This window comes from Arctopsyche grandis, chromosome 2 (assembly GCF_051622035.1).
Source record: "Arctopsyche grandis isolate Sample6627 chromosome 2, ASM5162203v2, whole genome shotgun sequence".
Classification (NCBI taxonomy): Eukaryota; Metazoa; Arthropoda; class Insecta; order Trichoptera; family Hydropsychidae; genus Arctopsyche; species Arctopsyche grandis.
In genome coordinates, this window is record NC_135356.1 from 3,677,846 (window position 1) to 3,693,961 (window position 16,116).

The following is a 16,116-nucleotide window of genomic DNA, read 5'->3' on the forward strand; positions in this document are numbered from 1 at the left end:
CCAGAACACTCAAGTTAAAGTGACCATCAATTTGTTGGAGAAATTTGATTTTATTAATATGTACATCTAATTCTCCGGGTATACGTGTTACAGTATCAACGTTTGAATACTGATATTTTTTAATTTTATATGCTTATTCTGAATCCGCATTTATGTACTGATACGTATACTCATTGGAATACCAATAAAATCAAATTTCTAATACAAAGCAAGAACACCACAGTCATTGACCATGTTTAAAAACGTGGCCACCTGGATTTTCAAGTTGAAAAATGAGAACCCGTGATTCAATTTTATATATATATATATATATATATATATATATATATATATATATATATATATATATATATAAAATTGAATGTCTGTCTCGTATAGGTTCCTAAACCACTCAACCGGTTACGATGGAACTTTCAGGATTTGTTGTAAGGATGTCCGGGTAGCTTACAGTGAAAAGAAAACGGGAACAAACCTCTTAATAATTCGTAATTACGATTTTACCGACGCGAAAGTTTGAAGCGCCATTGTGTAGTCAAGGAAATGTGTTCGTTGGTAACCACGTTACCAGTTGGTTTATGACGACACGGCATTGAAGAGACGTTGTTGAGTTCCAACCATCACTTGAAACGGGAATTGCATGCTTTATTCTGGCATTGCAAGGCATGCCGGGTTCAGCCAGTTATTAATGAAAAAAAATCACATTTCGAAATTATATAAAATAATAATGTTCGGTGAAAGCATTAGAGGAGACTATTTTTGTTAATTTTTTATCGACAGGCAAATCGAGCGATATTATGGAAGGAATGGTATATTTTTAAGAAAGAATATATCATCATACAATTTACTGGCATCTAATTCTACATTTACGTATTTTGCAGCATCTAAAAATCTTGGTATTTCAAATTTTCGTTCTTGTGATTAATTGCTGAAAATTGTTTGAATGGGATGTTTTCAAAATTAAAAAATTTAACCAAGTAATCTATAGCTTTTATGGCGAAAACACACAGCGATGCACGTGGCATGTGGTTTTTTTTTTTTTTAGATACTTTTAACCACTTATTCGCCACGCGTTTTTAGAAACCGATTCGATTATTTTACGTTTTTGTTTAGTGGCAACCCTTGACACTATCTCTTGAATATATAACAAAATAAGGAAAAATATTGACTTTTTTCAATTTCATTAGTATCACAGGATATTTTTAGATGTCACTGTGAAGTAACTAAAATTAATTTCAAATCATAGTCTTTTAAACACCGGTGCGCTTATGGCGATTAAGTGGTTAAACATGATGTCTTGCACATATTCATGGAACGCCCCGCCCCAAAATGACCCTCTGGAGTGTTTTCGGTAAAATTGTATACTTGCTTGACAGTGATCGATAACGGTGTATCCCATGTTTGAAGAAATGTAGGAGACCACCCACAGCAGGGAGCCATTCACACGACGTGCCGTTCTTCCCTGTGTGATTTCGCCCCTTACCTTCGCTTTAGAAACAAATTTTAATACTCGAGATATGGCCAAATATTTCTACACGAGATATGCAGTTGTGAATTTTCAATATACTATTTTATTTATTTTTATCATTTTTTTGGGGGATTTACTACACACCCGGAGAAATAACACTCAAAACTGGAGCTGGGATACGACTAGCTGACTCCGGGTCAAAACGGTAGGGGTGGCAACCCTACATATGTATGGCATATGATAATGATTGTGACTTAAAACAAAGCTTAACCTTCCTCAATTAAGCTATGAACTGATATAATTTAATGCTTACCATTAATGAAATCTTTGGGTTTTCTGTTATAATTCAATCATATATCCAATTGTAAATTATTTTATTTTAGAAAATGAAAGATAATGTTTTTGCGCTTTTTTTCGTGTTAAACATTGCTTTACTATCTTTAAGTTGATGTTATTATGAATTTAAACGAAATTGTTGAAAGGTTAATAAAGTATGTAGAAAAATTTCGCTTATCATGAAATATGATCGCTAATGCTAATAAAGATAAGGATTAGTAATTCTCAGATAAAAATAGGAATCACCTCACAGACAAGAAACAAATTTTATAACTGAACTTTTATACGTATATATGTATATTTGGATTAATTTGACTAGTGAGGGTTAAAATTTTATAAAATTAAATGTCAAAAAAAAATTTTTGGAACATACTTTGAATTTTATCAAAAAAAAAAAAAAAAACAACTGTCCTCAAAATATTCTAAATATTGCATACATATATTTATGTAGTTATTGTGCACATTTAATTAGTTGGAACATAAAATTTTACATTATTTTAAGAGACGCTGTGCCTTTGTTTCTTTACATTAAATAAGTATGCAGCACTGGTTAGTACCATTTTATAAAAAGAATATATTATACATTATATATATATATATATATATATATTTTTTGCAAACTGAAGTGATACATATATATATATAATTTTAATCGTTTGAGTGTACTTTAATTTGAAACTTTTGATTTTAGACAAATAATGATACGTATGTATCTTTTTAATGTAGACAGAGAACTTTGATAGATTAATTTAGTACGTATGTATATTTAATATTTTAAAAATGCGTGCTTGTACAATGTACTTAAATACATGTTATTATAATGTGTTTTCTAGTCCATAAAGTTAAAACAACACGACACCGTATGACGTACATATGTATGTAGTAACGTGGTTTGTACATCTTGCACATTCCATGATTTTTATTACATTTTAAAATAGATTTACATACATCATTGTAGGATTATGTATTGACATTTTTCGTTGTGTCATATTTTTAAATTGTATTGACAAATTGAGATGTGATTTTTTATGCATAGTGTTTATTTTTTGATATTTGGCTTGAGTACTGTTCTTTTTTTACTTAATATTTCTGTGATAATTATCTATTATTATATATATATATATATATATATATATATATATATATATATATATATATATATATATATATATATATATATATATTAATAGATAATTACATTCAGATCATATTCCAAAAATATATTTACATATTTGCATTCCTGCATCTGATTTAATATATTGTATTTGAATGACCGTGAAAAAGTCGAAAATATTCGTTTATCATGCATACATATGTAAAACGGTTAGTATATATATATATATATATATATATATATATATATATATATATATATATATATATATCAGTGGCGTGCGGTAAAAGTCTCTCTCCCCCCGTCGTACATCCTCACTTAATTTGCGCGAGCAGGATACAACAGGAACAAGAGGAACATGTTTTTCCTCCCATATCCTGCGCGCGCACATTAAACAAGGCTGTATGACAAAAAGAGAGATAATTTCACCGCATGCCACTCATATATATATATATATATATATATATATATATATATATATATATATATATATATATATATATATATATATATATATATTATATATACATAGTACCGTTTACCATGCACCCTTTTTTTTATCTTTCGACTTAAGATCTTTGCCTTCTGATATTTGCTTTTTCGACCTTTTCACTTTCGGTGCCGTGAGGTAGACCCATTGTATTTATTTATTTGTATAACTTTATATTTTGTTGTTTTGTTTAAAATGAAAAATATGTACTTATTTTCAACGATTCAACATTTTTTATATCAATCAATTACTTTAAAATAATTTTGATCTGATTTTTTTATTCTATGAAATTAATATATTTTTACTAATATTATTTTATTACTAAAGTATGTAAGTAGTGCCATCAATTTTACCATTTACTGTAAATTTTGATTTATATTTCAGAATACAAATGTAAACTATGCTATATACTTAATAGTGCCATCGTTTTTACCTAACCTGTATTTGGCCAGTTAGATCAGATTTACATTTTTCTACCAATTTACATATACAAAAATTGTTTGCATATACCTGAACAGTAAAACCAATATTTGAGCCTGACCTACATATGTGTACACACATATATCAAAATGTATGTGTATACATATATATACATATATGTATATATAAATAATGTTGTATTATATATATATTTAAAAATATATTATATAAATAAATTATAAAAATAAACTCAGGTGGTTTAAATAATAAAAATTGTTTAATTTTAACAGATAGTCAACACTGAAAACTTACATGATTTTTTTTACTTTACCTATAGGTATACTTGAACGAAGTATTGATAGATAAAGTATTGTGATAGAAGGAAACAACATCGTTGACATCCATTTATTTACACAATTTCGGTTATCTACCTTTTTAAAAACTGATCCAAAAGATAACTTGTTCAAACGTACTTTCGAATGTGTCTTAAAAGGTGTTACGACAAGTCGTTCATGAACAGAACTATCAAAGACTAACATTTTGAGGTTTTCATTAAAATAAAACTGTTTGTTTACGACATTTAAACAATATTAATGTATATTTCGATTTATACATCGTTTTAAAAATTACAAACGCACGCTATTGTATCAATCTAAAATCATTTTTCTCCAAATTAATTTAAAATGTACATTAAGAAAAATACTTTGTATCTTAAAAAAAATGTTTGTGCATTAAGAGGGCTGCACACCTGAAACCTTAATTTTGTCACCGTTCCTTTCTTCGATATATATATTGAGTGTATGTATATATTGAGTGAATGCGACAATATATATCAATATATATATTGAGTGAATGCGACAGTTGCGCTTCGACCAGATAAAACGTATTTTAAATTGACAAAATCGAGGTTTCGTATTCTACTATTTTCTCCTCCAAAACTGGACCAATTTTTAAAAAAATTTCATCATGGGTATGAGAAAGATACTTTCTGTGCATCTATCGGCGTATTTTTTTAAAAATCGACCGTTAAATAAGCATGCTGGACTCGTTTCGTGGGTGTAAAAAAGAGGCAATTTTATAGATGTTTGGCGGCTCCTAGCTCATATAAAAAATAATTAATCAAAAAAATAAAACGATAGATGCACCCCAATGGTGGATATCCATAGCATATTAAAAAATTATTTCTCTAGTGCCATAATTGAGGAAGGGAGAAGTATAGTACGTTTGTATGAATAAGGCGCTGCTGTCCAGCCCTCTTAAGCAATCTCATATTGTGCATTGAATAAAATATTTTGGCATTATAAAGTGATCATTAAAAAAGTAACTGGATTATTAGCCACATTGCGATCGCCCAAAAGACAAATCTTGCCATGAAAATTGCGAATACGGAATATTTGGCACTCGAGATGTCTCACCGCTCATAGTACGTTATATCTCTGAAAACATTACTTGGCCGCACCGCACCGCTCCGTTTAGTTCCTCCTTGTGCATTCAGACCTTTAAGTACCTGAAAGGTACATCTAATGTATGTATGAAACCGACTTAAGCCTCAAAACCTGCTCTAGCTCGTGTACATGTACATATTGTTGCGTAGGGGTGGGTTCAGGATCCAAATGAAAGTGGGTTCAGGATCCAAAGTCAGGTGCAAATACTTTATTTTAAACAATAACACGCGTTGAGTATCTGCAACATTTTTATTATAATTAAAAAAAGACACATACATTTGATATCGAAATATGTATTACAAAGTAATATTAAGAAGTTAAATACTTTTCCGTTGCTGCCTTGTGAAATAAAACATCTGCATTTACTTATAGATATGTTTTTAAGTATCATAAATTCAACTACACATCAATTATTAAAAATTCTTATGCACTACAATAAACTTAAATTAAACATAAAAAATATACATATATTTAGTATATTGACTCTTTGAGACCTACAAGATTGTGGAAATTATAATATTTTTAACAGTAAAATGTGCCAAAATTAATTAATATACATATATAGACAGTGGTGTCACCCCAATTTTCGAACAACGGTTTTCCATTTTTTTTTCTCAATTTATATACATATATATATTTTTTTTGTTTTTCGTCCGAGGCATTACGTGAAAATTAAATATACATTTTAATTTATACGTAATAGTGACTTGTATGAAATTTTTTCTCATTCTTATTCACGTGCCATGTCCTCGCAGAACATCGGCAACTAAATGTCCCGTTCGTATTTAGTCAATGGCTGCTCGGAACAGTGCTCGGGTGCTGAAGCCGTACCACCCCCGAAGATTCTTTAGCCACCATATTTTCCGCCTGCCCCGACTGCGTTGGCCTACGATTTTCCCCTGGATTACTAGGCGCAGGAGATCGTATTTCTCGTTCTGCATCACAAGTCCAAAGTACTGCAATTTAAGCCTTTTCACACTTTTGAGCACTTCGACATGCTTTCCCATCAGGGCAAGCACCTCGGCATTGGTACGAAGCGCCATCCATCAGACTGAAGATACGATAGACCAAAAAGGCTGAAATGAAGCTGTCCTCGGCACGATATGGAGAGGCAGGGAGCTTGTATCTGTCACCAAGCGGAGAAAGATGAAGTACCTCGGGGTACCATACGTGGTACGGGGTCCAAAATAAGAATTTCTCCATTTGATAACCATGAGGAAAATAGAAGGTAGGATATGGATTGGCAGGAAGAAGTTGTCTTGGCTTCGAAACATGCGCATGTGCACCGATATGAGCGGCGAAGAGCTGTTCCGAGCTTTCCCATCAGGGCAAGCACCTCGGCATTGGTACGACGCGCCATCCATGAGATTCTCAGCATCCTTCTGTATGTCCACATCTCAAAGGCCTGTATTTTTTGCACGTGGCATCTGTCAGGGTCCATGCTTCTGTCTCATACAAAAGGATGCTGAAAACGTAGCATCGTAGAAGTCGTAGTCAGAGTGCTATACTGAGATCACGTGTGGTTAGGACATTTTTCAATTTCAATAATTCAGCTCTTGCTTGCTCCACTCTAACGCGAATTTCCTGTTTACTTTCACACGCAGATAGCACCCAAGATATCTAAAACTATCTACTCTTTCCAACATGTTGTTATTAATTTGTATATGAGAGTTGTAACATACATTACGTGAATGTTGTAATATTTAAAATAATTATGTATATAAATCCAGTAGCTGTTAAATTTGAATTCAATAGTGTAATTTGATTTATTTGGGTTTGCTTTTCTGACGTTTCATTATTAATGAGTTTAAGAATGATATTTTATAGTTTAAAATTACGTTCGTATTGATTTATTATATGATATTTCAAAATCAATTGTTTTAAAATAGTAATTAAACGCGTTTATTATTTAATTACAATATAATAACTGAAAACAAAATAAAATTTTGAACTGAGAGCAAACACCGTGCGAGAAAATCAAATTAAGTATTAAGATTAAGGAAATCGGAGATACAAAATCATGCCATTAACATATACATATAACACAATGATATAATACAAACAACAGAACTTTAAAATGAAAGCACAATATGTAGATCGATAGGTAAATAATAATTAACACTGGAAAAATAACATGCAATACAACTTACAGATAATTCTCCTTCCCAATCGACATTACACTAAGACAATAAAGATTGAAATATTTTGTCACCTTAAATTTTATAAATCTTAATCTAAAAATCTTAATACATTGATGAAAATAGTCTAACAATTCAATCGAAATAAAAATACAACCTTTTCGAATCGAAGAATGTGCCAAATTGAGATCTGGCTATTTACAGAAGTACACAATAAAGTTATGACTTTCAATAAGAAGGATGATTCCAAGTGTCCGAAAAAAGGTCTTTTCAAGGTTGGTATAATTTTTTAACAACAATTTTTAAGATTTTTAACAAAAATTATATGAATTTTTAGATTTCTAACAACGGGTTTCCGGAAACTTTTGATTTTTAACAAAGGATTTCCAGAAACCATTATGGTGACACCACTCCAATGTGAAAAATACATAATATATATTTAATTGTACACCTTGTTGTTGTGACAATGGTTTTGAAATATCCAAATACATGTGACTTTGCTTCTGCAAGTTAATTAAAAGTTAAATATTCATTCTCATAAAGAAAATTAAATTTTTGTAAAATGAACATCATATAAAAATACTTCTTAACTTATTTTAACATCACTCATCTCTTAATAATAATCGTTTTTTTAATTATTGGAAAAACGAAAAATATTCTCAATTTTTTTTACAATGCAAGTACTGAATATTGACAAATTAACAATGTCGGCGCTAAAAATACGAAAAAATCACATTTGTATACATTTACAACTTGTGAATACGATTAAAAAGTGATTAGATATTTGACATCCTCATTATTAACCGTTTGCTTCTATGGAAGCTTTGGGCGACAAGTCTGTAGCGCGGCTGTCTTCCATAGAATTTCTGAACTTTGCACGGGATTTTGAGCCTTATATGCACCTATTTCAACTGTTTTAAGGTTCAAAATTGGTTGAATATATTACTGAGAGTTGAATGCCATCTATTAAATTTGCTTAAAATGAATATATACCAGTCAAAATTAGTTTTTTGTGGAACCATACTGAAACCTCGTTTATGTGACGTCACGTCTTCATACAATTGTATGAAGAATGATTATTTGACAATTAAGCTAAAACTACGAGAAATATTGTGTATTTTATTCTTTAAAATAATACTTTGTGTTAATTAATACATCTGGTTACTTGAGTAAATATTAAAATCTGTATTTAAGAGGGCTGTACACCCGAAACCTTAATTTTGTTACCGTTCCTTTCTTCGATATATATATATATTGAGTGAATGCGACAATATATATCAATATATATATTGAGTGAATGCGACAGTTGCGCTTCGACCAGATAAAACGTATTTTAAATTGACAAAATCTAGGTTTCGTATTCAACTATTTTCTCCTCCAAAACTGGACCAATTTTTAAAAAAATTTCATCATGGGTATGAGAAAGATACTTTCTGTGCATCTATTGGCGTATTTTTTAAAAAATCGACCGTTAAATAAGCACGCTGGACTCGTTTCGTGGGTGTAAAAAAGAGGCGATTTTATAGATTTTTGACGGCTCCTAGCTCCTTTAAAAAATAATTAATCAAAAAAAAAAAAACGATAGATGCACCCCAATGGTGGATATCCATAGCATATTAAAAAATAATTTCTCTAGTGCCATAATTGAGGAAGGGAGAAGTATAGTACGTTTGTATGGACAAGGTGCTGCTGTACAGCCCTCTTAAGGTCGAAAACTCGATTGCCAAATTCGCGAAAAAGGTGCCGCGTACAGGGCTTGTTTATTGCCGTGGGCAAAGGGTTAATAAGTATACGAATTTTTCTGCACGAGACGCCACTGGTAATTAATATGGTAACCGAGTAACCAGAGTTTTCAAGTTAAATTGTATGAAAATAGTCTGGTAATGGTAATTTACACACAAGTGTATTAATCTTTGGTATTTATGACTAATCGTCTTTAGGCACTTGATTTTTTCTCCACCAGGTGCCATCGCCCAACATGGGACTTCTTAAAAACGGTGACAACCAAACTAAATACCACCTGAGACCAAAGGCTTCAGCAAAATTAGCTTTGAGTCCACGATTGTAACAATCGGAACCCGAGTGCTTTGATTCGCCAGCAGTTTTACCCGTCACTAGAGATTGAGTGTGATACACGAACAGTATTCCGGTGAACATTAACAGCACAAAGTTCACCCCTATAAGCAGAAAGTGCCAATTATCTCCGTTTAAACTGACCATCAGAGATGCGAAGGGAAACAAAAAGTACACTAGAGACATCAAACTGAAGTTATCCATTCCTATGAACCTGAAAAAGAAGGCCAGGTTGACGCACATGGCATACAGCATCGATATAAACACGTACATGACAAACATGTAAAAGTATCTGAAGTTGAAGTAGCCCACACAGCAGCCGAAGAAGTGGCAGTGGTGGTCCCGTTTGAAGACGCAATATTTACAAGTGGTGCAGTGCCACGATCGTGGTGGTGCCATGCGATTGCAAAACGAGCAAAACTTCCAGTCGGCCGTCGGTTCAGGCACAAAGTTCTCTCGTATGTTACCCGGTCCTTGTATGCCCAGACTGAAGTTTCCAGCCACGTTGTGGATCAAAAATAACGACATGACAAAGTGAAAAGTGTACCAGAAGCTCCATTTTTCATTCAACGCTGGCAAAATCAAGTAGACTTCCGCGAAATAAAACGACGGAATGATGAAAATCGTCACAAATACTAAAAAATACTCGGCATATCGACTTTTGGGCATCGCCATCTTTTCCAATCTGAAATCAAAGAACATACAATATCAAAAATAGAGTTGATTTAATGATCAATAATCGAATTAACCCTTTGAATGCTAACCAACAAGTCCACAAGCCTAAAATACGACGATAAGCGTTGTTTTTTGTAAAAAATAAACAAGAATACTACCTGCTAAGCTTTTCCAGGCAGCATTGAAAAAAAAATGCATTGAACATGGCTCGTGTAATCCGTGTCAATGCTTAAAAACACTGGTTTACACCGGAATTTCTGAATTTATAACCATAGCAGAATATTCCGATGGAAATCCCCAACTGCTGAGTATTTTAGATTGTGGCTTGGCATTTAGATTGTGAGCATTACATTTTAACAACAATGAAGAAGATGGAACTCGTTTTAGAAAAATACATTCATTGATAGACTTCTTCTGCTTATTTAATATCGTTGCAAGTTATATTAGAGAGTCTAAGCACACCATTACAAAGCTCGAAATCCTCTGCGGTAGTTATCTAGGGTTTGTTTAGATTAGCTACAATTTTTATACCTGCTTTCTATTGGATTTGACTAAATAATTCTAGTTGGAAATGTTCAGCGTGGCGGCTTTCAACAGAAAAGACGTCAGCACTCAAAGGGTTAAATAATTTAACTTACTTTAATTTGATCTTCTTTTAAACATTTAACTAGTATATATATTTGTGATAAATTTTCTGCTTATCGATGAAATCACAACAATTTCTCAGAGTTCTTCGTTTTTGAACATTAAATTCAAAGTGTTAAATAACTGCACATTGGCTCACTGCAGCATTTATCTTATCGTAACTTAATTTGTTACAATCACAGAAAGAATCGACCTTTAACAAAATAAAAAAAAAACAATTTAAATGACAATGTAGAGTCAATCATTTGATGATTTTTATTCGCAACAAATGCAATTACATATATATATTTAAAATTAATAAAACCGCATACACAGTACATACATACATAAAACAAATCACTTGTGAAACATAATGACGCTATGGCAAAAAAAAACACAATGCTTATATATTAATACTTGGTAAACGGATTATTTCGCACATTGCGATCGCGCACACGATAATTGTTGCCACGAAAATCGCGAATACGGAATATTTGGCACTCGAGTTCTCGTTAGTGTGATAGTTCGCGTGATCGACTCTCGATGGATGGACTTTTCGGGTATCAGATGTTCCGTGATAGAGATTTTATCGATTTGATAGATAGTTTTGTGCGGAATAATCACCGAACCTGGTACTTTAGGTACATGTGTACACAAAGAAAGTCTTTTTATTTATCTATCGTCTTTCATTTTAGTTAACTTGGCAACAGACAGTCAAGATGTCGATTCCTATTAGTCGACAAGCTTTGTCATTAACCTCTATCTGATCCATAGGAATTACGAATCTTTCTATCTACTGTTAAGTTAATTGAAATGGGGTATAGATTAAAAAATAGGTTAACAGAATTGATCATTTTAAATCAAGATATAATCATATATATATAATATTGCTATTCTGTGTGTCTGTGTAAAATAACGCTCTAATAAGTATCTGAGCATTTAGTGCCATCTATTGAAAATTTATTTAATTAATTAATTTTTCTATTGTTGTTTTATATTGTTCACATGTAGTAAGGTAGGTAGTTTTTACCATATTTTTTTTCATATTAAACAATTAAATATAAACATTAACACGATGGCGGCCGCTGACTCATATTTGTATCATGTTAGGTGCACAATGCTTAGTGGCCGCTGGTACATATATGATTTACGACTCCAGGAACTGTATCAGTTGGCTGATATATTTTTGTATCACGTTTGCGTCAATCGTTTGTGGCCGATGATTCAATTTTGTATCATGTTTTCGTTTATGATGAAAACGTGATACAAATATATATCAGCGAACTGAAAATATATTCTGCACGGAAACTATATATTGGCGCAGTTGTGAATCATATATGTGTCAGCGGCCAGTAAGCGTTGTGCACCCAACATGATACAAATATGAGTCAGCGGCCACCATAGCGTACGGATCAAACACAGGACCGATACAATTCTTTTAATTTTTTATTTATTTAATAACTTAACCGGCCAACACCCATGCATGTTATTTCAGGTATAACACTAGTAATTGATAAAGATGAATAAGTTTCATTACATATTATATAATATAAATCAAAATCTAAACACACCCAACAGTTGTATATGTCTATCTGTACGCATACATAATTGTTCTGAATATTGCGCCAATTCATCGACATGCTAACATATGTACATACACACTTTTGATAATACAAAGACTCTTTAAAACTTCTTAGGGTTTATGATATTTAAAATTCGATATACCAAATTGTTGTGTTTGGAGTGGCGACAGCAAAGTATTCCTGTAGATCTCGGTACATAAAACGGAAATATATTCGGCGTGTGTGTGTGTGTGTGTAACCAACGAACAGTCTTTTCTAGAAACTATATTCAATAGTATATCAATGGTAGTCCAATAATATAATATAGTGCAGAAGTCGTTATCGATATTTAATGTTGTGTGATAATAGTATTCGCACAATCAGCTATCAAAGCTGCAAAAATTTTCCAGCAAACGGCACGTCAGACACGTGAATGACGGGAATCACGAATAACAAGTGGCAGTTACCAACATTGTGATAACGAGTCAAATGTGCAGAGTTCTCAAAACGTTTTTGTCCCGTAAACCACGTGTTGATTTTTTTCTGTTTTGGGTGGACGCCCTGCTTTCCTAATATTGATTTTTACAAATTTGTTTTTGAAGCTGTCACACAGCTTCTCACTTTGATAGGGCTTTCTGTAGAGTGGAAAATTTTAAAAGGATGGATATATTTTGATCAATATTTATTTACTAACCGATCAGTAATTTTATACCAAAATCAGTAGCGTGCGGGGAGTGCGGTCTGCACCGGGTGACATCACTTTTGGGGTGACACCAAATTGTTCAAATTGAAAAACACTAATTCGGCATATGCGTTGTATGTATGACGGTCCTCGATCACTAATATTGATCACTTGGATACTGCTTATTTATAATTTTATATATACATACTCAATGCCGGTTTTAGGGGGGGCTGGGTCGGGCGGTGCCCGAGGGCGCCGCTCGATGCGCCAAAAGCGCTTTAAAATTAAAATTAGAGCGCCAAAGACCCTAAATTTGTACTCAAATTATATTCAAACAATCTACTGGAAAAAGCCAATCTTCAAATTCAGCTCACCGCGAATTCAAAATCTGATATTATTAGCAATGAACTTATCAATTTAAAAACCTTTCACTCATTTTATTAAATTTTATAAAACAGCACAATTTACAAGAATTATATCCAAACATTTGGGTTTCTATGCTTTTGCTGACACTGCCTGAAACTGTAGCACGGTCCCAAGGCCTTAGTGTTTAGATAAAATTGTGTTTAGATAAAATTATAAAGTGTTTAGATAAAATTGCCCGAGGGCGCCAATAGCCTCCTTTACATAGTCGTTCTATCGCGCGTTCTCAGGAGCGTACAGGATTGCGTGCGGGTAAGCCTGTGCGCGATACTGTTTTCGCAGTTGTGAACACTAACGCTCTTTCGCGCGCGATTACTCCTACCACTTTTTGTTAAAACGGAAAGAGCGAACGTGTAAAGGCTAACGTGCGTGATAGACCGCGCGAAACTGGCGCGTGTTGGAGTGTGTGCGAAACGCACAGTTTTACTGAAGTAACGCAGTTTTATAGTAATGTTGCGGTGAAAAATGGATAGAAGAAATATCATGGCGCAAGTTATGATGTTCGTTGGTGTTGATTTAATCAAAAAGAAGAAGAAACGATCCGTTAAATGAAAATTTTAATAAAATAAAATGAAAAATAAATCAAATACGAATAATTGCCATCACTGATGCAGTGTATGTTCCAGAATCTAAAATCCATTGTATATCATATCTAAAAATAAATTAAATTCAGCACAATTTTTATTATATTATCAGGTGCTATTGTTGAAAATTATCAAGAGATAGGTATGAAAAATAAAGCTTTTCTCTTAAGCTTTGAAATTTTTTGGTAAACCAACCGAACCAATTTTTTGACAACAAAATCTCGATTAGCATTAGAAAATCCTTTTTCTTTAACGAAGTCAACTATTTTTTTATAAGCTTCCTCTTTCAGATTTTTGTTTTTATATTCCTCGGACTTAATTTTCCAGTGGCACGGAAAAGACTGGTACATTAAAAGTAATTCCACAATCAATTCTTTACTCCACGTGCGTAAGTCCGCCATCTTGTAACAAAAACGCGCCCGAAAGAATTTTCTGTGTATAGACAACGTCAAGCCATACGATTGCGCGCAGGACTGCTGAGTTTATCCCTTCCCGGTCCAAGATCTTTACACGCGCACTCTTTCGCGCACGATTAGCTGTTTCACGCGCGATAGAACGACTGTGTAAAGGGGGCTATTGGGTGTAAGGCCGGCACTGTACATACTGACAATTTTGTATAAAATACTGTTAATTCGTTAAATATAATACTGATCAAAATGTATAAAATATTCATCGCTTAAATCAGGGCTGTGGAGTCGTTAAAAAAAATCACGATTCCGATATTTACTAACAACACGACTTCGACTCCGACTCAAAAATGTTAAGTTTTATCAGGTTGTTTTCCTACCTTTGCAAATATTTTTCATGTTATAGGCATAAAAATAAAACAAGATCAAACTTAATTAATTATTGATTTGAATTTATTCTTAAAAAAAAACATTGCTTCTATTAAAACTGTGTTTGTAGAAGCTCTCAAATCAGAATTGAGGATTTTGAGAGCGGAAAATAACCGCTCTACTTGAGATGACGGCAATGCTGTAACGATCAACGCTGAATCCTTTACGATTTTTGGATACTGCTGTATTGCCATTTTAACATTTAAATTATAAGCTCGGGTCAATTTTTTCGACCATTTTTAATACATCGTAAAATTCATTTTGAAATTTTGAAATAGCGTCTCCTTCGTCTGCTATATTGGGACTTGTAGGAATCTCGTCATAGTCATCGTCATCGAAACATTCGAGAATATTCCGCAACAACAAACCACATTCCTTGCGGAACTCACATTCATCAAAACAGTTACTGCGACGCAGAATACATTCCCGAAAACCAGACGTCGCACACCTGCAACCATTATATTAAACTCAAGCGGAACGCCCTACCAGTCGAGTGGAACCAAAACGGTCGAAACACGCCGCCACCATTAAACTACATCGAGCGGAACGGCGCCAATCATTCCAGAAAATTCTACGCCTCGACAAAAGCACATTCCTCGTTTACGCATCAACAACCACATGCGCTTACGCATCAACAACCACTTCCATCAATCATTCCAGAAAATTCTACGCCTCGACAAAAGTGCATTCCTCGTTTACGCATCAACAACCACATGCGCTTACGCATCAACAACCACTTCCATCAATCATTCCAGAAAATTCTACGCCTCGAAAAAAGCAAATTCCTCTCTTACCTATCAACAAACCACCACCATCGATCAGGTGATTCCAGAAACACTATAAAAGGAGGTACAACCCAAACAACGCCAGTCGACCCACAGCAGCAAGCGTCGACACACAGCAGCAGACCAGTCAACATACAGCTCCTGACCAGCCACCACTACACTACGCGGACTTGGAAGATCAACCAGCCGGACGAGCCAGCAACACACTGCCGTATCCAGAGGCCTTCCGAACATAGCCGAACAACGAGCCAGCAACACACTGCCGCATCCAGAGACCTTCTGAACATAGCTGAATGCCGAGCCAGCGACACTCTACCATATCCAGAGACCGCTGAACGACATACTTTTGCCCACAAATACCATACCTTTGTACAACCATAGGCAAACAATAAAACTTTATAAAACTAGCACAACAGTGTTTCGTTAGGCCGGGATACGGTCAACACACATGTACCCCGCCTACA

At 33.5% G+C, this 16,116-nt stretch overlaps 1 protein-coding gene across 1 annotated transcript; it reads right to left on the reverse strand.

Moving 5' to 3' along the window:
- Window positions 1-5,513: 5,513 nt before the first annotated feature.
- On the reverse strand, window positions 5,514-12,793 carry LOC143922960 (putative palmitoyltransferase ZDHHC24). The gene is made up of 3 exons (XM_077446399.1): window positions 12,506-12,793; window positions 10,795-10,994; window positions 5,514-10,166 (listed from the first exon to the last, which is right to left on the reverse strand). The coding sequence occupies exon 3, from the start codon at window positions 10,154-10,156 to the stop codon at window positions 9,335-9,337; it is 822 nt and encodes a 273-aa protein (XP_077302525.1). The 5' UTR covers window positions 10,157-10,166; window positions 10,795-10,994; window positions 12,506-12,793; the 3' UTR covers window positions 5,514-9,334.
- Window positions 12,794-16,116: the final 3,323 nt, after the last annotated feature.